A 26,619-nucleotide genomic window follows, 5' to 3' on the forward strand; every position below is an offset into this window, starting at 1 on the left:
TATGAATCAGTGAGTCGATTCAGCGGTTCAGAGCGTCATGAATCAGTGAGTCGATTCAGCGGTTCAGAGCGTTATGAATCAGTGAGTCGATTCAGCAGTTTGGAGCATTATGAATCAGTGAGTCGATTCAGCAGTTTGGAGCATTATGAATCAGTGAGTCCATTCAGCGGTTCAGAGCGTCATGAATCAGTGAGTCGATTCAGCGGTTCAGAGCGTTATGAATCAGTGAGTCGATTCAGCGGTTCAGAGCGTTATGAATCAGTGAGTCGATTCAGCGGTTCAGAGCGTTATGAATCAGTGAGTCGAATCAGCGGTTCAGAGCGTTATGAATCAGTGAGTCGATTCAGCAGTTTGGAGCATTATGAATCAGTGATTCGATTCAGCGGTTCAGAGCGTTATGAATCAGTGAGTCGATTCAGCGGTTCAGAGCGTTATGAATCAGTAAGTCGATTCAGCGGTTCAGAGCGTTATGAATCAGTGTGTCAATTCAGCGGTTCAGAGCGTTATGAATCAGTGAGTCGATTCAGAGGTTCAGAGCGTTATGAATCAGTAAGTCGATTCAGCGGTTCAGAGCATTATGAATCAGTGAGTCGATTCAGTGGTTTGGATCGCCAAATTTGGCGGTTTGACACGCGATCCGAATCATGAATCAACTCACTGATTCATAACGCTTCGAAGCTTCATGAGTTTTTTCATGAGCCGTGTTTTGAAATCGTCATCACTATATAAGTCGTTATTTAGGGTTTTTTTAGCACAGAAACTATTCTGGTCTTCATAAAGTTATTGTAGAGCCGCTGTAGTGAGATGGACTTTGTAACTTTAGTCTTTAGTGTCTTTTAAGGGTCTTGAGAGTGTAAAGTTGAGCCAATGGAGGCCTTTCAGAGCATCAGATTTACACTAAAATATCTTCATTTGTGTCTGAAGATGAACGGAGGTCTGACGGGTGTCCAACCACATGAGGCTCAGTCATTAATGACACAATTTACAGTTTTGGCTGAACTAACCCTTAAATGTTGATAAAAGCGTCACTCATCTGCTTTACTGTAACTGAGCCTGTGCTGTTGCAGGTTGTGTGGCGTCCAGCAGGAGTCCAGCGGGTTACCAGTGGATGAGCGGCCCAACAGCGCTGGAGACCCGACACACAGACATCCAGAGCCAGGCCCGGCTCGCCTTCACACTCCTGCAGAGTAAGAGCTCTTCTTCTGGGCTTATTCTCTCTCAGCACACGAGTCTCAGATGCAGGACTGAGCTTGTTTTCACTGATGCCTGTGAAGAAGAAATAATGAAGAACGTGGAGCTGGGCACTCGAGCGCTGACGGGCCTTTGTTCACAAACACGCTTTCATTCTCCCTCTTGTTGTGCTGAAATGCACTTTAAGAGGTACAGCGGCTCTTTATTCGTCCGCTCGTTTCGGTGTCAGCGACTCCATCCGTCACACACACACTTCAGATTAAAGCCGGAGAACGAAGCTCTTCTCATCGCCCGCAGAACTTCTGCAAAGAGAAGAATCTTTAGCCAGAGCGGCTGGAGATGAAAAGCATATTTAATCTGTTTCGTCTTACTTCGCCAAACAGCCTTCGCAGCGCTGAGACAATATTAAACAAGTTAATATTTAATGACCGGCTTTCTTGTGCGAAGGAAAAACAAACTTGACGCCATGTGAAGGTCTAATGGGGTGTAGCTCCGCTCGGGCTCTTCCCGCTTCCATTGTGTTTTGGAGGCGTGTTTTTAAAAGCCTGTGTTTTGATGTCCGTCGTGTGTGTTTACGCCGCTTTGAGCCTGAGGTGAGAGAGATGGAGTTCTCAGAAGTTCAGCCGCAAACTTCTCTAATGGAACATGAAGAAGTCTTTGGTTTAATTGAGTGTGTTTGCAGGGCGGCTGCAGGAGGGCGGCTGGCTCATGAAGAGTGTGCTTCTGCTTCATCTCTACATCTCTGACATGGACAACTTCAGCCAGATCAACTCTGTGTATCGCAGCTTCTTCACACTCAACCCGCCCGCCAGGTACATCACACGACGATTCAGTCCCGGAGATATGGAGATTCATAAAGACACACACAAATAGTGATGAAAGCCCAAATATTAAATCACTGTTTTATCGAGCGGGTCAAAATTACAACTTTCACATGAGATTTAGAGGCGTGTAGAAATGACTTTAGAAAGATGTCAGCGTGATTATTGTATTCTCACTCAGAGATTGGTCGATCTATTAGTGAAATCTGTTGACTTTATCAATCTTTGATTCATTATATGCCGACGGTGAGCGCTCAAACATGGGGAAAACGCCACTCTTGTGTTTTTTGTCTCAGGTTTGAGTGCCTGTAACTCCAGAAGTGTTAAAGATATCTGAATATCCTTCTAGATTCTGCTTCTTAACTAACTTTTCTCCTGGTTTCTCCATTTTAAAGGCCCTCGATGGTTCAGTCCCAGAGATATGGAGATCTCAATGCGGCTCCAGGAGTAAACTGGGAAAGCTCAGTGCTCGAAAACCAGATGTGGCTCATTTTGCTCACAGATGATGCTTTTTATATTTAAAGAGGAATATCTGAAGAACTAGAAATGTGTGCCATAAATATAGTTTTCCCAGAGTTTGAATGCCTGTGACTCTAAAAGTCTTCAAGATATCTCAATATCCTTCTAGAATCTCATTCTTAATAAACGTTCTTTTGTAATCTTCATTTTTAAGGCCCTTTATGGTTCATTCCCGGAGAAATTGGGACCCTGACCTGACTCCATGTCTAAACTGTTGAATTTAAAACATTTGTAATGGTCAAAAACCAAAATCTGACACTCACTGTGTTTAAAGAAGAATATCTGAAGAACAAACTAGAGATGTATCTCGATTGACTCTATCAAAACATGTGCATATCATTAACTGAAGATGTGTTTGAGATCTTCATTTCAGATTCTTCTGTGTTTTATTAAGGCTCTATATGGTTCACAGATATGGGATGTCAATGCGGTAACGTGTAGTTATGATACCGGCGGCTTCAGAAGCTTCAAATGAACTAAATCTCTTCTTCCAAACATCCCTGAAACTGATTCAAACACAGATTCTTATAATTACACCTTTAAAAGCAAGTTAATGTGTGTCCATTTTGGCCCTCAGAGAGTCATGTTTTAGGAGATTTTAAAAGGGAAACAAGACACATTTCTAATTTAAACATCATTTATTCTTCAGATATTCCTCTTTAAATGCAACAAATATCATCTGTGTGAACCACATTTGGTTTCTGATCACTGATGAGTTCAACAATTTAAAGATGGAGCTGCGTTGAGATCTCCATATCTCTGGGACTGAACCATCGACGGCCTTAATAATAAAACTGACCAAAGAAACGTTTGTTAAGAAGCACAATCTAAGATCATATTGAGATATCTTTAGTACTTTTAGAGTTACAGGCATTCAAACAATATTTAAGGCACACATTTCTAGTTCTTCAGATATTCCTCTTTAAATATAAAAAGCATCATCTGTGAGCAAAATGAGCCACATCTGGTTTTGGAGCACTGAGCTTTCCCAGTTTACTCCTGGAGCCGCATTGAGATCTCCATATCTCTGGGACTGGACCATCGAGGGCCTTTAAAATGGAGAAACCAGGAGAAAAGTTAGTTAAGAAGCAGAATCTAGAAGGATATTCAGATATCTTTAACACTTCTGGAGTTACAGGCACTCAAACCTGAGACAAAAAACACAAGAGCGGCGTTTTCCCCATGTTTGAGCGCTCACCGTCGGCATATAATGAATCAAAGATTGATAAAGTCAACAGATTTCACTAATAGATCGACCAATCTCTGAGTGAGAATACAATAATCACGCTGACATCTTTCTAAAGTCATTTCTACACGCCTCTAAATCTCATGTGAAAGTTGTAATTTCGACCCCGCTCTATAAAACAGTGATTTAATATTTGGGCTTTCATCACTATTTATGTTTGTATGTTTTTGCACCGCAACCGATCTCTGCTCTTTGAGGATTGGTATGGGAAAACATATGGTTCATGTCCGACTTAATGGATACCAATGGACATTTTTTTTAATTATGAACAATTTTGCATTAAACATAAATTCAATCCCTCAAAATCAGACTTTTTAAAATTACATAAAGCAATACCCCAAGGTTTTGTCCTTCTAACAAGAAGCATTTTGACATATTATAAGATTCAACCACAATTGGCCCCACTATCAATTCAAGGGATCCATATTCTGAATAAAAAATGCACTAATCACTTTATTAGAAAATGTTTTATTGATTATCTTTACCCTAACAGCCAAAATAAAAATAGCATCCTACAAAAATGTGATAAAGTTTCAATCATTAAGCTGAGAACGATGTATCTAACAGTCCCTATACCTCCTAAAGTGAAAGAAACACACTTCAAAGAACAATATTTACCCCTCTAAAGATTTACTGAATTTTGGCTTTGGTATAGTTGATAATGGATGTACATTCTGTGAAAATGATGTTGAAACTACGGACCATGTATTTTTCTCATGTAATGTGATTCAGACATTTTGCTGTGATATGTATAATTGGGTTAAGCTAAAGATGTCTTCACTCCCAACCTCTTTCTCTAGAGACGACATAACATCTGGATTGATATTACAAAACAAGGGTGATGAGCTTTGTATTAATACAATCGTATGTCTAGCTAAATTTTTCATTCACAAATGTAGAATTGTGAAATCATCTCCCAAATTTGTTGTTTTTTTTTAAATGAATTTAAAATGTATATGAAATCTTTGAAAATCTTAAAAGGTCCTAAAGCACAAAAAATATTTGATACCCTAAAACACTTCCCAACGGAGGTTAGTAACTGAACAATGACTGAAATCTCCTTGTTTTTGTTTTTATTTTGGTTTTCTTTTTCTTCCTCATAAATCATCCTTATTTTTGTCACGAAGACTGCTTATATTATCCTGTTTGTATTAAGAGCTGCTCTCTCAGGCTATGTATTTTCTGTATTCTATTCTGAAGAAACGATTTCTATGCAGCCATGTTTGTTTGTAAATCTTGTTATTTTCAATAAATAAATAAAAATCTGATCAGCGGTGTGATGTTTCATCAGGGTGTGTGTCCAGGCCTGTCTCCCGGCTGGTCAGCATCTGCAGATGGACGTCCTGCTTCACGATTGGACGACGGGCTGTGAGAGCGACAGCTTTCGTCAGAGAGACACGCTTCACGTCCAGAGTCTGTCTCACTGGGCCCCGGCCAACATCGGCCCCTACAGTCAGGCCGTGCGGGTACGAGCCTTTGATTTGTCTTTATAAAGGTAGGAAACAAAGGCTGCCACTCGCCGGTGTGATGGAAGCCCGATCGCTCTATATGTTAATCTGTGTTGAATTAGCACACAGCGAGCATAATATCATAAATTCAACAGCTCAATCACGGGTAAAAGCAGTTCCACAGCCCATCACAGATGCCAGGCAGGGCTCAGTGTCTCATGTGCGGAAGCGGAGCGCTGTAGACACGTCCCCATACTGATATAATCAGCCCCTCGCTGAGCCTGTAATGAGCAATCCTCCGCCGGCCTTCTGCACGCTCCTGTCCCGCCCATAATCACAGCAGCTCTTACAGGACATGCTGAACTTACTCAGTCTTCTGACATCTGCTCTACTGGAGCTTTTCTTTCACTTTTGCAATTGTTTTTGTGATTTTTGTTTTCTTTTTTTTACGTCTTTATAGGTATTATTCATTTAATTAAAATTTTAGTTACTAGTTAGTGCAATTAGTGCAGTTAGTTAAAATCATATTTAAATATTTGAATAAAAAAACTCATAGAACTCTCATAGCATTATTTTTGCAATTGTAAATATATTAATGCCACTTTTGACTAAATTTGTCGATAATGATTTCATTTGATTGGTAACTGTGAGAATATTCTAATTCAATTTGAATTCAACATAAAAGGTGATGCATACGTACATCTAATATGTTTAGAAAAAATGCCCGTATATTTCCTGTAGGCTTTCCTGTAGCTCAAACAGTAGAGCATGGCGCTAGCAACGCCAAGGTCATGGGTTCGATTCCCAGGAAAAGCAAGAACTGACAAAATGTAAAATGTGTACCTTGAATGCAATGTAAGTCGCTTTGGATAAAAGCGTCTGCCAAATGCATAAATGTAAATGTAAATGTATATAGGTTAAAAAATGCCCTCAAATGGGTAAAAAATGCCCTCATATGGGTGAAAATGCCCTTATATGGGTAAAAAAATGCCCTTATATAAGTGAAAATGCCATTATATATGTTAAAAAATGCCCTTATATGGGTAAAAAAAATGCCCTTATATGAAAAAAATACCCTTATATAGGTGAAAATGCCCTTATATGGGTAAAAAATGCCCTTATATGGGTTAAAAAAAAGCCCTTATATGGGTAAAAAATGCCCTTATATGGGTAAAAAAAAGCCCTTATATGGGTAAAAAAAAGCCCTTATATGGGTGAAAAATGCCCTTATATGGGTAAAAAAAAGCCCTTATATAGGTGAAAATGCCCTTATATGGGTGAAAAATGCCCTTATATAGGTAAAAAAATGCCCTTATATGGGTGAAAAATGCCCTTATATGGGTGAAAAATGCCCTTATATGGGTGAAAAATGCCCTTATATAGGTAAAAAAAATGCCCTTATATGGGTGAAAAATGCCCTCATATGTGTGAAAAAATGCCCTCATATGGGTAAAAAATTCTCTTATATGGGTGAAAAATGCCCTTATATGGGTAAAAAATGCTCTTATATGGGTGAAAAATGCCCTTATATGGGTAAAAAATGCCCTCATATGGGTAAAACAAATGCCCTCATATGGGTAAAAAATGTCCTTATATGAAAAAAATGCCCTTATATGGGTGAAAAATGCCCTCATATGTGTGAAAAAATGCCCTCATATGGGTAAAAAATTCTCTTATATGGGTGAAAAATGCCCTTATATGGGTAAAAAATGCTCTTATATGGGTGAAAAATGCCCTTATATGGGTAAAAAATGCCCTCATATGGGTAAAACAAATGCCCTCATATGGGTAAAAAATGCCCTTATATGAAAAAAATGCCCTTATATAGGTGAAAATGCCCTTATATGGGTAAAAAATGCCCTTATATAAGTGAAAATGCCATTATATATGTTAAAAAAAATGCCCTTATATGGGTAAAAAATGCCCTTATATGGGTAAAAAAATGCCCTTATATGAAAAAAAATGCCCTTATATGAAAAAAATGCCCTTATATAGGTGAAAATGCCCTTATATGGGTAAAAAATGCCCTTATATGGGTTAAAAAAAAGCCCTTATATGGGTAAAAAATGCCCTTATATGGGTAAAAAAAAGCCCTTATATGGGTAAAAAAAGCCCTTATATGGGTGAAAAATGCCCTTATATGGGTAAAAAAAAGCCCTTATATAGGTGAAAATGCCCTTATATGGGTGAAAAATGCCCTTATATAGGTAAAAAAATGCCCTTATATGGGTGAAAAATGCCCTCATATGTGTGAAAAAATGCCCTCATATGGGTAAAAAATTCTCTTATATGGGTGAAAAATGCCCTTATATGGGTAAAAAATGCTCTTATATGGGTGAAAAATGCCCTTATATGGGTAAAAAATGCCCTCATATGGGTAAAACAAATGCCCTCATATGGGTAAAAAATGCCCTTATATGAAAAAAATGCCCTTATATGGGTGAAAAATGCCCTCATGTGTGAAAAAATGCCCTTATATGGGTAAAAAATTCTCTTATATGGGTGAAAAATGCCCTTATATGGGTAAAAAATGCTCTTATATGGGTGAAAAATGCCCTTATATGGGTAAAAAATGCCCTCATATGGGTAAAACAAATGCCCTCATATGGGTAAAAAATGCCCTTATATGAAAAAAATGCCCTTATATAGGTGAAAATGCCCTTATATGGGTAAAAAATGCCCTTATATAAGTGAAAATGCCATTATATATGTTAAAAAAAATGCCCTTATATGGGTAAAAAATGCCCTTATATGGGTAAAAAAATGCCCTTATATGAAAAAAAATGCCCTTATATGGGTAAAAAAATGCCCTTATATGGATGAAAAATGCCCATATATGGGTGAAAAATGCCCTTATATGGGTAAAAAATGCCCTTATATGGGTAAAAAAAGCCCTTATATGGGTGAAAAATGCCCTTGTATGGGTAAAAAAAGCCCTTATATAGGTGAAAATGCCCTTATATGGGTGAAAAATGCCCTCATATGTGTGAAAAAATGCCCTTATATAGGTAAAAAATTATCTTATATGGGTGAAAAATGCCCTTATATGGGTAAAAAATGCTCTTATATGGGTGAAAAATGCCCTTATATGGGTAAAACAAATGCCCTCATATGGGTAAAAAATGCCCTTATATGAAAAAAATGCCCTTATATAGGTGAAAATGCCCTTATATGGGTAAAAAATGCCCTTATATGAAAAAAATGCCCTTATATAGGTGAAAATGCCCTTATATGGGTAAAAAATGCCCTTATATAAGTGAAAATGCCATTATATATGTTAAAAAAAATGCCCTTATATGGGTAAAAAATGCCCTTATATGGGTAAAAAAATGCCCTTATATGAAAAAAAATGCCCTTATATGGGTAAAAAATGCCCTTGTATGGGTAAAAAATGCCCTTATATGGGTGAAAAATGCCCTTATATGGGTAAAAAATGCCCTTATATGGGTAAAAAATGCCCATATATGGGTAAAAAATGCTCTCATATGGGTGAAAAATGCCCTTATATGGGTAAAACAAATGCCCTTATATGGGTAAAAAATGCCCTTATATGGGTATAATGCCCTTATATAGGTAACAATTTCCCTTATATATGTGAAAATGCCCCTGGAAATCAACTTAAGGTATCAAATATTGCCCCTTAATTAAAAGCGTATTTTCCTCCTCTGCTGTGAACTGTCCAGCTCATTGAATATGAATAATATGAATGTCATCATGAGTCAGCTGACCACATCAAACCTAAACCAGCACATAAACACACTCAGCAAAATATCCTCCAATTATCATCAACAAAATCATTGAAAATATGGAGCTATAATCTTTTATCAATATTGCACAGCACTAACATACAGTGTTGATTTTTATTCCTTAAAGAAAGCCTTAGACTTTAGAGAGAGTGCAGTGGCTGAATAATGTGTTTATTAATAATAATTCTGCATCTGTTGCTCGTAAAGAGGATATGAAGCATGAATGCTTTTCATCTGTTTTATCATGATATTAGAGTTGTTGAGCGTTTGTTGAAATGGACCGAAGCGATGACTGCAGGCTGTGTGTGTGAGATGAAATCATCAGTGTGTGTGTGTGTGTGTGTGTTCATCAAACCCTTGCTCTAATTGCTGATTCTCTTCCAATGCTTATCAGATTTGATTTAGCACATTCGTTAACCTTTGCGTTTGTGTTCCTGTGGCTGGAGGCCGTCTGCACGTTGTGCTTTAGATGAGCTGAAGCGCTGTGTGTGTGTGTGTGTGTGTGTGTGTGTGTGTTCCCCCGCTCCGCCCCTGATTAGCCTCCGCGCAGAGGTCGCGTTTAGCATAATAGTCCTGATATCCGTAATGAGGGATGGTGGACGTGTGGCAGACTGGGCTCGCTCTGTTCTTCTGGAGCGTTTCATCCTCTGCTGTTATTTGGGTGTTTATGCAAATTCAATTTGCAGTTTATCATTTAGCATAATATATTTACGTCCGGCAAACGTAATGTAATGAGGTATGATGGAATGCTATTTGACGTTATCTTTTCCACCTTGATAATTCTGCGAGTCGTCCGGCGTGAGCTGGCAAACGGAGGGAAGAAACATTTTTCCAAGCGGAGGGAAAATCCATTTCCTCTCATAACAGGCGATTAAGCTTTCGCATGTTGGCAGATGGTGGAATTGACCCTTCATTAGGCAAAGCCGTGGTTAAGCAGGAGTTGTAAATTGCGTCGCCGCACACCTTTGGTGGTTTAATGTTTCCTGTTGCCTAAAATCCCTTTGGAAGAGCGACTCAAACTCCGGCGATGCTAATAGAATCTGTGAACAAACAGGAGCTGTTAAATCAGGACCAGCACGCCGCCCTGAGACATGGCACTCGCTGGCTTTAATAATCCAGCCCAGTTAGGCCCAGTTTGGGGAATACACCACCCGCTTTATTCCGGAGAAACCTCACGATTGGATTTGCATTGGGGAAAAATCTGAATCTGACGCCCACAATGAGTGTCAAAGAGCAGAGCTCTGCGGCGGGAACATTCAAGAATCTGCTTAAGGGTGGAAATCTATTAAAACAATGAGCTGGGGTTCTGTGGGCCGGCCCATCATTGAGGAAGATGGCGGGACAGCTGGTTCTGACGCTCAGATAAGAGCCGTGAATCAACGCTTTCCTCACGTTTACACAGCGCTCAATCGCCAATCAAGTTTGGAAACATATGGAAGAATATTTCCCTGCGGAAACTCATTTTTAATCAAATATGAGTCCCCTTAACTGTCACCCCGCTTTTTGAGAATAGTCATGAAAATGCACTCTCAATCTATCCAAACTTAAAGAATGCTTCGTAATATAGACATGTGATTGGTCTTGTTTTAAAGAAGATACTCAGCAGATTAAAGCATTTCAAAATATGAAAGTATGAAAAAGTTATGGAAGTTTAAATTTAATGTAAATGAAAAATACTGTAATAAATATTATTTTATTTTATATATTTTACAAAAAAATGTTTTACTTTAAAATTACTATAAAATCAAAGCCATATGTCTAACCAAGTTGTGTTCCAAATTTGATGTTGCTATCACTAATAAATTAAAGATTATTGTTGCTAAATTAAAGTCCCCATGAGATTTAGTTTAGGCGCTGTACCACAAACAGCCACCGGGTGTCACACACACTCCATTGATTGATTGTTTTTTTGATGCAGTTTCCTGTAAATTTCTCTCCAAATATCACTTCATCACAAAACAGTCCCCAAATATGGAACCCTGAGACTCAGACCTTTCCGACGATATGTTTCAAGATTAGAAAAGATTTTGATTATAAAGTAGTTAAAATACATTTTGTAATATGAAACCTGACGCCGCCCACTAGGGGGAGGAGCCTGCTAGAAGAATTTAAAGTACCGTTTCCATGGTAACGCAACGTCCGATTTCAAAGCGGTTTTCACAGGATGAATTTTGAGTTCATGAGCTTTCAAATGATACCTAATTTATGATAATTACTCAAATATATGATACAAAAAAAGCAAACAAAAAAAGAGCGCCAGGCGTACGATGACAGTTAAAAGTACAAGAATCCTCATTTCAGGAGGGCATGGGAAAGCAGAATTCCCAATGTGACTTTAAAGAGGCTAAAACACTCTCGCACGTCTCACATTATATTATTATCATATGAAAAGGTTTGATGGCATTTCATCTCACTTGAGTATGAAGCCTAATAAAGTCGTGTTTATAAGTGCGCATTTATTAGGGGTCAAGCCCCAGCGGTGTGGAGGCTCCTGTTGAAATCATTAGATTTCTTCTTCTTCTGTTCTTGAGTCTATGCCAGCCCATAGAACCGCTTGCGGGAAAGTTATGAAATTTGGCACATTAATAGAGGACAGTCCCAACATTAGCCACACCAATTTTGGAGTCTCTAACTCAATCCCTCTTGCACCACCACCTGTCCAAAGTTTCACTCATGTTTATGCTAATAACTTTTAACGATTTCACCCTATGATGTCATTTTCCGCCATTTTGAATAAACCGAAATAACAATTTTTTCTAACTCCTCCAAGGCCGTTGCTCCGATTTTCACGAAATTTGAACCAGATCATCTTCAGACCAGGCCGACAAAAAGTTATAGAATTCAAGTTGATCCGTACAACCGTACGCAAACAACACGCAACACGATGCCCTGAAGGAGCCTGAGAAGTTTCAAAACAGCGCCACCTAGTGGATTTTTTTCCCAAACGCTTATAACTTTGGGTGTGGTTGACTTATTTTCATGGGAGTAACTTTTTTTGTCTCCAGAATCTTTGCCGAGTCCAACGATACCAGACTTGCCAGGTTTCGGCGTATGGTTTGTGCAGCGTTGCAATTTAGCGCTTATAAAACATTAGCTGATATCTTCGAAACCACTAGTCCAATCGAGACGAAACCAGCGTCAGAAGTTCAGAAACATAGGTCGATAGCTAAACGCTAATACTTCAAATGTCAAAATATTGATAGTAAGGGGCAGTAAAATCCAATCAAAGTCAGGTGTCAGTCATTTTTAACATGTTTTTTCATATAAATGTCTATAAATCCAAAACCAAATAAGATATTTTCAACAAAATTGACACACACATTGTATGGGCTCACTCCGAGGACACATAAACCAAATGGTGGGATTGACCCTCTTGGTGGCGCTATAATAGAACAAAACATGAAATTCCCATAGACTACAATGCCTTCTTTAGCCTTTTTGCCTAAAGTCATCTTAAAATGTGTTTAATTGCTGCCGTTGATCTGATTCTTTGGCATGTCTTGTCTTCTTCTCTGTGCTTGACCCTGATAATGGCTGCTTGCAGATATATTTATTATTATTATTTGTTATATTTCTGCAGTCTCTCAAATGAGAATGAGTTTGCTGGTCTGTTTTCGTTCAGGTCATGTTTATGAACGAATGCTGAGGAATAATCACAATGTTTACTGTACCATGTTTATATAGTAATATGTTTTACACAGTTGTAACGACGCATATTTATCTCCCTCAACTGAACTGCAATAGTAAGGCATTTCAAAATAAGAGTCCTGGTGTATTTCCAGCTTGTTTATAATTAAAGTTGCGCATTATATACACGTTTGGTTACACAATATACAGTATTTAATTTAATTCCCATTTAATTCATAGTCAGGAGGAAAGACTAAGAGCAGTATTTGACACATTATTCAATAAAGTATCAGATTGAAACCATTAAAACACATTCATTACTTGAAATTAAATAAATGTTATCTGAAAATAAAAAAGCTTTAGCTTAACCTGATATGCTTACTAAAACAGAAATACAACATTTTAAAAATGTAGATGCTTTTAAAAAACAAAAAATAATAAAGTGAATCGTGTATTTCTGTGCTTGAACGGTCAAAAACACAATTAAAATGTTGGTTTTGACACATATTCAGTCGATTATGTTATGCTTAAATGCTCAATTAATGCTTTACAACGGAATTAAACTCATTCGATTTGAGTCGACTAAAACTAAAAACAATTCAAAGAAAAGAAAAATTTTTAGTCAAAATATTCATCAAGGACGCATTAAAATGATCAAAAGTGCCAGTAAAGACTTTTATAATGTTACAGAAGATTCTTATAATCTGTTCTTTTGACCTTTATATTCCTGAGAAACAAAATGCATCAGTTTCCACAAAAATATGAAGCAGCACAACTCATAATTATCAGAAATGTTTCTGTTTGTGTGTGTTATGATGGTGTGCGTGCGAGCGTGTGTGTGTGTGTGTGTGTGTGTGTGTGTGTGTGTGTGTGTGTGTGTGTGTGTGTGTGTGTGTGTGAGCCGCTTCAATTAGCAGATGCGGTTAATGAGCCTCTCTGGGCAGGAGGTGTGTTGTGTTCAGATTAATTAGAACATTTAACTTTGTTTGTAGCGCAGCTTAAATGAATGGCGTAATGGCAGCGATCTCAGAGGAGGAGTCAGAGCCTGAGGAGATCTGCCTTCGCCATAATCTATTAAAGCACCGCTTTTATCTCACCTCGCCCTTGTCATATTTTATGGATTTTTTCATAAACACTGCCTATACTTCATAAATGTCTCAATTTTCTAGTCTATTAACATTACTTGAGAAGCAGTTGATAAAAGAGGCAGGCGAGCGTGAAATAATGCGGCAGTAATATGCAGCGCTGCAGGCGAGAGGAGGGCGGCTCTTCAGCCTCAGCCTGGGACAATGAGAGGATGCATCAGCTCTAATAAAAGAGCCGGCGATCACTTACAGCGGGGGGGCGGCTGAGCTGGAGAAGACCAGCGCTTGAGCTGCTTTCATCACAGATCTGCTCCAGCAGCGCCACGCTTCTCATCTGCGGCATCAACCAATGCTTTCACTGAACTCAATATATATAACAGGATTCACACACAGATATGATGCTTCTCTAGTGTGTGAGGACACAATAAAGTCAACTGTGACAAATTATGCCCCCCCCCCCCCCCCCCCCCCCCCAAAAAAACCCCAGTAAAATTAATAAAAATGATTCCGACACTTTGACCTGAGCATGTTTTGCTGAAGGGTTTTGTCTTTAATTGCTAACGTGACCATTACTTGGTCATTGGTTGATTGGTTGAGCTAAACTGGTATTATCTCTTATGCTCTGGGACCATTTTTGTCCAACCCAAATGTAAAAGCTTCCCATATACACACACACACACACACACACACACACACACACACACACACACACACACACACACACACACACACACACACACACACACACACAGTGTCTCTAAACACACAATCAGTGTTGCCAACTCTCGCGAGACCAATAAGCAACCGCAGCTTCAAAAACAAGCCCAATATTATTATATTATTTATTATCATCAATATTATTTATAATTTTAAAAAAATTATCAATAAATGAGCCTGCAACATATTAAACTGACACCTCTCGGAGCAAAAACAGATGTGATTTTACAAAAATCATCAAATTGCAATAAAGGACACGCAATATCCTCCGATCAGCTGTGAACAGAAGAGGTTTGGAGAAAAGAAAAAGTGACATGAAGGCCGATTATGGGAACCCATAGTCGGAGTTAGTGCACACATATTAGGGGCAGTGAGTAGTGAACACACACTGCAAACCTTGAAAAAGATAAGCCCTACATCTCAATGTGCATATACTATCTGCCCTAAATAGTATTGAAAATGACTGTCACATACTATTTAGGATGGATAGTATGCACATTGGGACACAGGCAAGCACTAAGGGAGCGCTGCAGTATAGCCACATATTTATAATAAAATACATTCGAACCATACCTACTGTTATTATTAGTATACTTGTTTTTTTTTATAATAGCCTGTAATTTTAAATACATTATTAAATTAGGTGCCTCTCTTCCCTGTGCCCTCTCCATCTCTGTACATCTCTGCTGGTGGCATTGTTTGTAAAAATGTATACATAAATTGAAGTCTACTAACTATCATTACGTGCATTTATAACGTCACATATACCTGCACGTGGAACGCGATTTCTCTCCAGTGAAGGGGAGAAGGAGGCGGGATATATGAGGACGGATCACTACAGCACTTGTATCACTGCACTGATTGGCTATTAGCTGAGAGAAGACAGTGTCAGCCAATGTATTGGACAAAACAGCGACCATAAATGTAAAGAAACGAAGTTGCTTATTATATTTTCCTAACAAGCAACCACTCTTTTTAAAATAAGCCCAAAAAACCGCAACCCGCGACTCGTGATTTTTTTACGCGACTTGCCAATAAAAGAAGCCCAAAGTCGCGTGTTATACGCGGACTTGGCAACTATGCACACAATACTGGAGTCATTTTACAGGAAACCCTTTTTAGTTTCATAAAGCACTGCTAAAAGTGATAAACATGTGAGTATATGTTGTCTGAGCTGTAATAACCCCCCAAAAAAGAGGCGCTTTTTGATTGTTTGGTTATAAATTGATTGTTGAAAGTGTTTAACTCAGGCCCTGTGAGCTCTAGCACCCTGCAGACAGTTTGGGCTGTAAACACTAGATTACAGAAAACATTGGAAACGCTTGCGGGAAAGTTATGAAATTTGGCACATTAATAGAAGACAGTCCCAACATTAGCCACACCAATTTTGGAGTCTCTAACTCAATCCCTCTAGCGCCACCACCTGTCCAAAGTTTCACTCATGTTTATGCTAATAACTTTTAACGAATTTTGCAGCCATTTTGAATAAACCGAAAAAACTATTTTTTCGAACTCCTCCAAGGCCGTTGCTCCGAATTTCACGAAAATTGAACCAGATCATCTTCAGACCAGGCCGACAAAAAGTTATGAAATTCAAGTTGATCCATACAACCGTACGCAAACAACACGCAAACAAATTTTACGTAGCAGTTGTGAAAATACACTTAAGGCTGTATCTCCGCAAACGCTTTATCGTATTCAGACCAAACTTGGTCCAAGTCATCACAAGCATGACATGAGGCGACATGCAGCGTTTCGGCGCAGCGCCACCTACTGGTCCGGAGATACGAAAAATGGCTGTTTTTGCTTATAACTTCTGAACCGTTTATCCTAAAATCATAAAAGTCTCGTTAGATTTGATTTTACCATATCGGCCATTTTGGCTGTCGGCCATTTTGAATTATGTGCTAAAATGCTTTATTTTATGAACACATGAATGTATTGTTAGGAAACTCGGTATGGGTCATCAGCACGATGCCCTGAAGAAGCCTGAGAAGTTTCGAAACAGCGCCACCTAGTGGGTAATTTTTTTTTACATTTACAGAAAATACTGGAAAAAAGAGTTTAGTCTATATCATGTATGCAAGATTTATTCAAACGGATCTGAAGGGAGGAATATGAATATTTTCTGTGATCTAGTGTTTACAGCCCAAACTGTCTGCAGGGTGCTAGAGCTCACAGGGCCTGAGTTACACACTTTCAACACTTTCAGAGGTTAAATATAACAGCTGATTCAAAGTTATCTGACATTATCAAGATGTGTTTGTTCAGTTTAACTCTGAGTTCTTGTCATATTTTATTACCATTTTATAAACTATAGTGAATAAACTGATAATGTGAGAAATGTTGAAGGTGTCTGAATAGATTTTGGTTTGACTGTACGTCTTAATTTTGTCTATAAATGGAAACTAAAGGAACAAATGCAGTTGAAACCAATGCATTAAGTTAAATACTGTAAATCAACACTTTTCAATGATATTTAATGTTTCATTGAATTGTTTTAAATGACTAATGTATTGATATGATTTTATATTATCCTTGATTACGTGCACTAATACAACAAAAGCCGCAGTATTTACCTGCATATCATTTGAACTGAATTGAGTTTGAGGTAAAACTGAAGGGAATGAATGGGAAATTAATGACTTGAACCCGGGTTACTGAAAATAAGCACCACTGCAACAAAACCATCCCCCTGTAGGCCGCGCTTCTGGCTTTAAAGCATTTTAATTCAAATTAAATGTCATTTTGACTTCGCAATTGGAGCTATTGTTGTGTTTTGAATCAGTTCAGTGAATTGGATCAGTTCAAAAGAACTGAGTTTTGCAAATTAATCAATCTCTGTGTGTACTTTTACTACAGAGGTTTAAAATGTGTACAATTAGTAATAATATGAACATTTAATTACATTTAAAAAGTGGCAGGTCTGTCATTTTGCATTTACACTGCCAGACTCATGCACAGATCATTTGATGTACAGGATCAGATTGTGTGATTTCAGTTGCGCTTTAAAATACGGTCGTCAATTCATAAACTTTGCGAAGTGTATTTGGCAGCATGAAAAACATAAAGCGTGCAAAGACTCTTGCAAAAACTCCCATTAAAATCAGTGAAGCTCTTATTGACGTCATGTTTGTAGGGTTAGGCTTGGCTAGCGTGTGAACGAGCGCTGTTGAGCAGGTCTGACTGTCTGATTGGCCATTGGGTTCACGCACTCAACAGAGATGTCTGTGATTTGAAAAACATGTAAATAGAAACCGTTAATGCTCTTCACAGACCGCTTACACACACACACACTCACAGACGGTCATGCTGCAAGTGTCTGGACGCAAGCACAGCAGTCAGTGGTTCATCTAGCAGGCGTTTACATCGAGAAACAGTGGAAAAGTAGCGCTGGAGAGTGGAAAACTACGCTCTCTGTGAACCCTTCATGAAACAGTAGGCTTCTGTCACGGTTTCTTTCCTGTCGCTGGACAGTGGAAAAGTGAAAATAAAATAAAACTATTATATCATGAAGAGATATATGGAGAGATCCATCCATCCAACAAAATAATCAACCAATCAAAAACATCCATCCATCCAATCAAAATGACCAAAATAACCAACCAAACAAAAAACATCCACCCATCCATCCATCTTCTTCCGCTTTATCCAGGGCCGGGTCGCGGGGGCAGCAGTCTAAGCAGAGATGCCCAGACTTCCCTCTCCCTAGACACTTCCTCCAGCTCTTCCGGGGGGACACCGAGGCGTTCCCAAGCCAGCCGGAAGACATAGTCCCTCCAGCGTGTCCTAGGTCTTCCCCGGGGCCTCCTCCCGGTTGGACATGCCCGAAACACCTTCCCGGGAAGGCGCTCAGGAGGCATCCGGAACAGATGCCCGAGCCACCTCAACTGACCCCTCTCGATGTGGAGGAGCAGCGGCTCTACTCCGAGTTCCTCCCGAGTGACTGAGCTCCTCACCCTATCTCTAAGGGAGCGCCCAGCCACCCTGCGGAGAAAACTCATTTCGGCCGCCTGTATCCGGGATCTTGTCCTTTCGGTCATGACCCAAAGCTCATGACCATAGGTGAGAGTAGGAACGTAGATTGACCGGTAAATCGAGAGCTTCGCCTTACGGCTTAGCTCTTTCTTCACCACGACAGACCGGTACATCGACCGCATTACTGCAGAAGCTGCACCGATCCGTTTGTCAATCTCCCGTTCCATCCTCCCCTCACTCGTGAACAAGACCCCTAGATACTTGAACTCCTCCACTTGAGGCAGGAACTCTCCACCAACCTGAAGAGGGCAAACCACCCTTTTCCGACTGAGGACCATGGCCTCGGATTTGGAGGTGCTGATCCTCATCCCAGCCGCTTCACACTCGGCTGCAAACCGTCCCAGTGCATGCTGAAGGTCCTGGTTAGAAGGGGCCAACACGACAACGTCATCCGCAAAGAGCAGAGACGAAACCGCATGGTCCCCAAACCTGACACCCTCCGGCCCCTGGCTGCGCCTAGAAATTCTGTCCATGAAAATTATGAACAGAACCGGCGACAAAGGGCAGCCCTGCCGGAGTCCAACATGCACCGGGAACAAGTCTGACTTACTGCCGGCAATGCGGACCAAACTCCTGCTTTGGTCGTACAGGGACCGGACAGCCCTTAGCAAAGGACCCCGGACCCCATACTCCCCGAGCACCCTCCACAGGATGCCGCGAGGGACACAGTCGAATGCCTTCTCCAAATCCACAAAACACATGTGGACTGGTTGGGCAAACTCCCATGAACCCTCCAGCACCCTGTAGAGGGTATAGAGCTGGTCCAGTGTACCACGGCCCGGACGAAAACCAGACTGTTCCTCCTGAATCCGAGGTTCTACTATCGGCCGTATTCTCCTCTCCAGTACCCTGGCATAGACTTTCCCGGGGAGGCTGAGAAGTGTGATCCCCCTGTAGTTGGAACACACCCTCCGGTCCCCCTTCTTAAAAAGAGGGACCACCACCCCGGTCTGCCATCCCAGAGGCACTGTCCCCGACCGCCACGCGATGTTGCAGAGGCGTGTCAGCCAAGACAGCCCCACAACATCCAGAGACTTGAGGTACTCAGGGCGGATCTCATCCACCCCCGGTGCCTTGCCACCGAGGAGTTTCTTGACCACCTCGGTGACTTCAGCCCGCTGGAGCAGGAGATGAGGGCGTCCTGAGCGGTTAACCTCCACCACTGACCGGTTAACCTCCACCACTGACCGGTTAACCTCCACCACTGACCTCCACCACTGACCGGTTGACCTCCACCACTGACCGGTTAACCTCCACCACTGACCGGTTAACCTCCACCACTGACTCACCCGCGCTGGAGCAGGAGATGAGGGCGTCCTGACCGGTTAACCTCCACCACTGACTCACCCGCGCTGGAGCAGGAGATGAGGGCGTCCTGACCGGTTAACCTCCACCACTGAGCGGTTAACCTCCACCACTGACTCACCCGCGCTGGAGCAGGAGATGAGGGCGTCCTGAGCGGTTAACCTCCACCACTGAGCGGTTAACCTCCACCACTGAGCGGTTAACCTCCACCACTGAGCGGTTAACCTCCACCACTGAGCGGTTAACCTCCACCACTGACCGGTTAACCTCCACCACTGAGCGGTTAACCTCCACCACTGACCGGTTAACCTCCATCACTGAGCGGTTAACCTCCACCACTGACCGGTTAACCTCCACCACTGACTCACCCGCGCTGGAGCAGGAGATGAGGGCGTCCTGAGCGGTTAACCTCCACCACTGACTCACCCAGAAGTGGCCAGTGCATGGGTCATCTCACCTCCACCTGTCTGAGGCTCTGGGTCTGACACTCCTTCATTAGCCACTCTCCTCCTCATCTGATCCTAATGGCCTCTGAGTGGCTCTTGTGTTATTGGAGCCTGACCGGCTTCCTTCATGTCAGCGAGCCACAGGAAGTGTGTCCACACACACATTATATTTCACGTAGACCTGATGTGTGAAACCGCACAGCATCCCTAAAATAGAAATTCAAATGCTAAAAACTAAATTGTTTTCATTGGAGATGTCCAGGAGCGCCTGACAGGATAATGTGTGTGTGTGTGTGTGTGTGTGTGTGTGTGTGTGTGTGTGTGTGTGTAAGCCTAACCCGTGAACACAACAGTGTAGATTTTGAATTGCATATTGAAGATGGAAGAGGGAAAGCACAATAATAACGGCGTGTGTGTGAGGAGACCAGCGAGCGCTGTCCGCTCTCATCACGTCCAGAGCCGCTGACCGGCCCATTTCTATGGTAACCAGGCTCTATTCCTGACCGGCTGAGTTTGACAGGACTGGGTCTGACACACACACACACACACACACACACACACACACACTCGGGAAGAGGAGCGAGAACGCCGCAGATCATAAAGCCCTTATTACTGCATTATTCTGCTCTCTCTATAATATCTCTGTTGAAATGAACACTTGTGTTCTACTTCTGGCCTTGTGTCGTCTGACCTCGCTCATTCATCTCTGCGGCATCTCTCATGCACAATTATGATTATTCATATTTCAGTTTGTGTAGGTGTGATTCTCTCAAAGCCGTGACGTTATCGTCGTGCCATTCAGCCAAAATACCTCAATATTGATCATTTGATGATTTTCATTGAAGATTACCGATAGATTGTTAACGCAGGGTCATTGTTTATGAAGAAATTATTTAAATGAGAATAAAATAATACCATGATATATAAATCATTTGATATATGATCATCATGTTTGGCATTGCCTTGAGAATGAGACTTTAAATTACAGTAAAGAGAGTTTAATAGAAATCTAAAGGCACTATGCAAATTTTTATATAGAATCGATTTTCTTCATTTACATAAAACGTGTGTATGTATGTAACTATGTATACGTGTGTGTGTGTGTGTGTGTGTATATATGTATGTATATGTTTGTCTGTGTGTGTGTGTGTATATAAATGTGTGTGTGTGTGTGTGTGTGTATTTATGTATGTATATGTTTGTCTGTGTGTGTGTGTGTGTGTGTATATAAATGTGTGTGTGTGTGTGTGTGTGTGTGTATATGTGTGTGAGTGTGTGTGTATATATATATATATATATAATTTTTTTCTCTATTCACTTTTATTTTATTCAATCATTTTATTTTGTGGTGAAATATGACCTGTTAAAAACATGAGTCATATATTTAATAAAATAGTACAAATAGCATTTTACATTTAATCAAATAAACAAGATGTGAGATATAAATGTGTTTTTGTGAAGCCTCCACGACCCTGTGTGTGAAAGTACAGCAGATGAAGCGTCTGCAGAACCTGTGAATGTAATGAAGAGCTTCTGTATCTCAGAGCGGAGTGTGTGTGTGTGTGTGTGTTAATGAGCAGGATCAGCCCATGAAGTCACGCTGCCATCTTTTGAACAGAGGCTGAAACTGCACGCGTGTGTGTGTGTGTGTGTGGGATTCACTGCCTGTCTCTGTGTGTGTGTGTGTGTGTGTGTGTGTGTGTGGATGGCCTCGTGTGATGATGTGACGCAGCCTGACATGCTGAGACGGCCACCCCAGACCCACACACACACACACACACCGGTCCAGAACCTCAGAGCTGTGTGTGTTGGGTTCCCGTCGGCCGGCGGAGCATCATTCAGTCGGACATCCGCCCCTCGGCCCAAACGCAGCCATTCCCCCGCATTAGGGAGATTAGCGGGAAAGCGCATAATGCGGGATGATGGAATTTGTCATCATTTGCATTGTCCTGGAAAGATCCTGCTTGATAGAGCGACGCGTGAGGGGCTTGTCATGTCCCACGGGCAGGTCATGGCAGATTCTGGAGAAGCCTCACTGCAGATCTGTCACAGAAGCTGCGGGTCTAGTGCTTCCGCATCTGCAGTGTTTAGTGTTGCTTCTGTTGGTTTCAGTGGAGTAGTGTTATATTGTGTCTTTCTCCCGTCTGACCTCCAAACAGCCGATAGATAGAGAGCAATAATCAGCGTAAATCTGACAGAAGCCGAGGTGACAGCGTTTCTGTGGGCGTCCTGGGGTCAGACGCTCCTCACACACTCCGGCTCAGCTCACACACTCACACACTCCGGCTCAGCTCACACACATCCATCACGGCTCTCAATACAGTCAAAGCTTCCTTTGTGCATGTTCTGAAGCGGTTTATAGCTGCTCAGATAACTCTGCTTTCCTGAGAGTGTTTCTCTGAGCAAATGAAGCGGAGAAGAGGCTTTATCAGGCCTTCAGAACGAGAGCTGTTGGAGAAGTGTGTATCACAGCGAGGGTAGAGTCTTCAGTGGCATCTGGAGCTGCAAGAGCAGGAATGATGCAGTAATATTGCAGTAATAATGCAGAAATAATGCAGAAATATTGCAATAATATTGCAGTAATAATGCAGAAATAATGCAGTAATAATGCAGTAATAATGCAGAAATATTGCAGTAATATTGCAGTAATAATGCAGAAATAATGCAGAAATAATGCAGTAATAATACAGTAATAATGCAGAAATATTGCAATAATATTGCAGTAATAATGCAGAAATAATGCAGTAATAATACAGTAATAATGCAGAAATATTGCAGTAATATTGCAGTACTAATACAGTAATAATGCAGAAATATTGCAGTAATATTGCAGTAATAATACAGTAATAATGCAGAAATATTGTAGTAATAATGCAGAAGTATTGCTGTAATAATGCAGAACATTGTATTAATAATGCAGAAAAATTGTAGTAATAATGCAGAAATAATGTAGAAATATTGCAATAATAATGCAGAAATATTACAGTAATAATGCAGAAATGTTGCAGTAATAATTCAGAAATAATTCAGAAATATTGCAGTAATAAGGCAGTAATAAGGCAGTAATAATACAGTAATAATGCAGAAATATTGCTGTAATAATGCAGAACATTGTATTAATAATGCAGAAATATTGCAGTAATAATGCAGAACATTGTATTAATAATGCAGAAATGTTGCAGTAATAATTCAGAAATAATTCAGAAATATTGCAGTAATAAGGCAGTAATAATACAGTAATAATGCAGAAATATTGCTGTAATAATGCAGAACATTGTATTAATAATGCAGAAATATTGCAGTAATAATTCAGAAATATTGCAGTAATGATTAAATAATAGAGCAGTAATAATGCAGAAATGTTGCAGTAATAATGCAGAAAATTGTATTAATAATGCAGAAATAATTCAGAAATATTGCAGTAATAATTCAGAAATATTGCAGTAATAATTCAGAAATATTGCAGTAATAATTAAATAATAGAGCAGTAATAATGCAGAAATGTTGCAGTAATAATTAAATAATAGAGATGTAATATTGCAGAAATGTTGCAGTAATAATTCAGAAATATTGCTGTAATAATGCAGAAATATTGCATTACTATGGCTGTAATAATGCAGAAAAATTGCAGAAATGTTGCAGTAATAATTCAATAATAGAGCAGTAATAATGCAGAAATATTGCAGTAATAATTCAATAATAGAGCAGTAATAATGCAGAAATATTGCAGTAATAAGGCAGTAATATTGCTGTAATAATGCAGAAAATTGTATTAATAATGCAGAAATATTGCAGTAATAATTCAGAAATATTGCAGTAATAATTAAATAATAGAGCAGTAAAAATGCAGAAATGTTGCAGTAATAATTCAGAAATATTGCAGTAATAATTCAGAAATATTGCAGTAATAATTCCATAATAGAGCAGAAATATTACAGCAATGTTGCATTAATAATTCAATAATAGAGCAGTAATAATGCCGAAATATTGCAGTAATAATTTAATAATAGAGTAGTAACAATGCAGAAATATTGCAGTAATAATTTAATAATAGAGTAGTAACAATGCAGAAATATTGCAGTAATAATTTAATAATAGAGTAGTAACAATGCAGAAATATTGCAGTAATAATTAAATAATAGAGTAGTAATAATGCCAAAATATTGCGATAATAATTTAATAATAGAGTAGTAATAATGCAGAAATATTGCAGTAATAATTCAATAATAGAGTAGTAATAATGCAGAAATATTGCAGTAATAATTCAATAATAGGGCAGTAATAATGCAGAAATGTTTCAGTAATAATTCAGAAATATTGCAGTAATAATGCAGAAATATTGCAGTAATAATTCAATAATAGAGTAGTAATAATGCAGAAATATTGTAGTAATAATGCAGAAATATTGCTGTAATAATTCAGAAATATTGCAGTAATAATTCCATAATAGAGTAGTAAAAATGCAGAAATATTGCAGAAATGTTGCATTAATATGGCTGTAATAATGCAGAAAATTTGCAGAAATAATTCAACAATAGAACAGTAATAATGCAGAAATATTGCAGTGATAAGGCAGTAATAATACAGAAATATTGCAGTAATAATGCAGAAATATTGCAGTAATAATTCAATAATAGAGCAGTAATAATGCAGAAATGTTGCAGTAATAATTAAATAATACAGTTAGTAGTAATTCAGAAATATTGCAGTAATAATTCAATAATAGAGCAGTAATAATGCAGAAATATTGCAGTAATAATTCAGAAATATTGCAGTAATAATGCAGAAATATTGCATTAATAATTCAATAATAGAGTAGTAATAATGCAGAAATATTGCATTAATAATTCAATAATAGAGGAGTAATAATGCAGAAATATTGCAGTAATAATTCAGAAATATTGCAGTAATAATTCAATAATAGAGCAGTAATAATGCAGAAATATTGCAGTAATAATTCAGAAATATTGCAGTAATAATGCAGAAATATTGCAGTAATAATTCAATAATAGAGTAGTAATAATGCAGAAATATTGCAGTAATAATTCAGAAATATTGCAGTAATAATGACGAAATATTGCAGTAATAATGCAGAAATATTGCAGTAATAATTCAGAAATATTGCAGTAATAATGCAGAAATATTGCATTAATAATTTACATTTACATTTACATTTAGTCATTTAGCAGACGCTTTTATCCAAAGCGACTTACAAATGGGGGCAGTAGAAGCAGCTAGAGCAGTCGAAGGGCAACAATATCAGCAATTTGTAAGTGCTGTAACAAGTCTCAGTTAGTCTAGCACAGAAGTATACAAATTTTTTTTTTTTTTTTTTTTTTTTTTTTTTTTTAAATAAATTAGACAGACAGACAATGAATAGAATGATAAGTGCTATTCTCGATCGGTCAGGTGTTGCTGGAAAAGATGTGTCTTTCTTAATTCAATAATAGAGTATTAATAATGCAGAAATATTGCAGTAATAATTCAGAAATATTGCAGTAATAATTCAATAATAGAGCAGTAATAATGCAGAAATATTGCAGTAATAATTCAGAAATATTGCAGTAATAATGCAGAAATTTTGCAGTAATAAATCAGAAATATTGCAGTAATAATTCAATAATAGAGTAGTAATAATGCAGAAATTTTGCAGTAATAATTCAATAATAGAGCACCAGGAGGAGTGGTGCAGTGTGTGTGTGTATGTGTGTGTGTAGTTAACAGCGGTCAGGATGGTGTTCAGGTCCTGGTGCAGTGTGTGTGTGTATGTGTGTGTGTAGTTAACAGCGGTCAGGATGGTGTTCAGGTCCTGGTGCAGTGTGTGTGTGTGTGTGTGTGTGTGTAGTGAACAGCGGTCAGGATGGTGTTCAGGTCCTGGTGCAGTATGTGTGTGTGTGTGTGTGTGTGTGTGTGTGTGTGTGTGTGTGTGTGTGTAGTGAACAGAGGTCAGGATGGTGTTCAGGTCCTGGTGCAGTGTGTGTGTGTGTGTGTGTGTGTGTGTGTGTGTGTGTGTGTGTGTGTGTGTGTGTGTGTGTGTGTAGTGAACAGCGGTCAGGATGGTGTTCAGGTCCTGGTGCAGTGTGTGTGTGTGTAGTTAACAGCGGTCAGGATGGTGTTCAGGTCCTGGTGCAGTGTGTGTGTGTGTAGTTAACAGAGGTCAGGATGGTGTTCAGGTCCTGGTGCAGTGTGTGTGTGTGTGTGTGTGTGTGTGTGTGTGTGTGTGTGTGTGTGTGTGTGTAGTGAACAGCGGTCAGGATGGTGTTCAGGTCCTGGTGCAGTATGTGTGTGTGTGTGTGTGTGTGTGTAGTTAACAGCGGTCAGGATGGTGTTCAGGTCCTGGTGCAGTGTGTGTGTGTATGTGTGTGTGTAGTTAACAGCGGTCAGGATGGTGTTCAGGTCCTGGTGCAGTGTGTGTGTGTAGTTAACAGTG

General features: G+C 39.5%; 1 protein-coding gene across 1 annotated transcript in view; it reads left to right on the plus strand.

The window, feature by feature from the left end:
• The window catches only part of dph6 (diphthamine biosynthesis 6), a 148,204-nt gene that overhangs the window by 81,408 nt on the left and 40,177 nt on the right, over positions 1–26,619 (plus strand). The window contains exons 6-8 of the mRNA XM_079832400.1: positions 1,068–1,187; positions 1,874–2,003; positions 5,069–5,243. Coding sequence (XP_079688526.1) covers positions 1,068–1,187; positions 1,874–2,003; positions 5,069–5,243 — 425 coding nt within the window. The remainder of the gene's footprint in view (positions 1–1,067; positions 1,188–1,873; positions 2,004–5,068; positions 5,244–26,619) is intronic.

The sequence above is a fragment of the Gobio gobio genome (assembly GCF_949357685.1).
Source record: "Gobio gobio genome assembly, chromosome: 13".
Taxonomy (NCBI): domain Eukaryota; kingdom Metazoa; phylum Chordata; class Actinopteri; order Cypriniformes; family Gobionidae; genus Gobio; species Gobio gobio.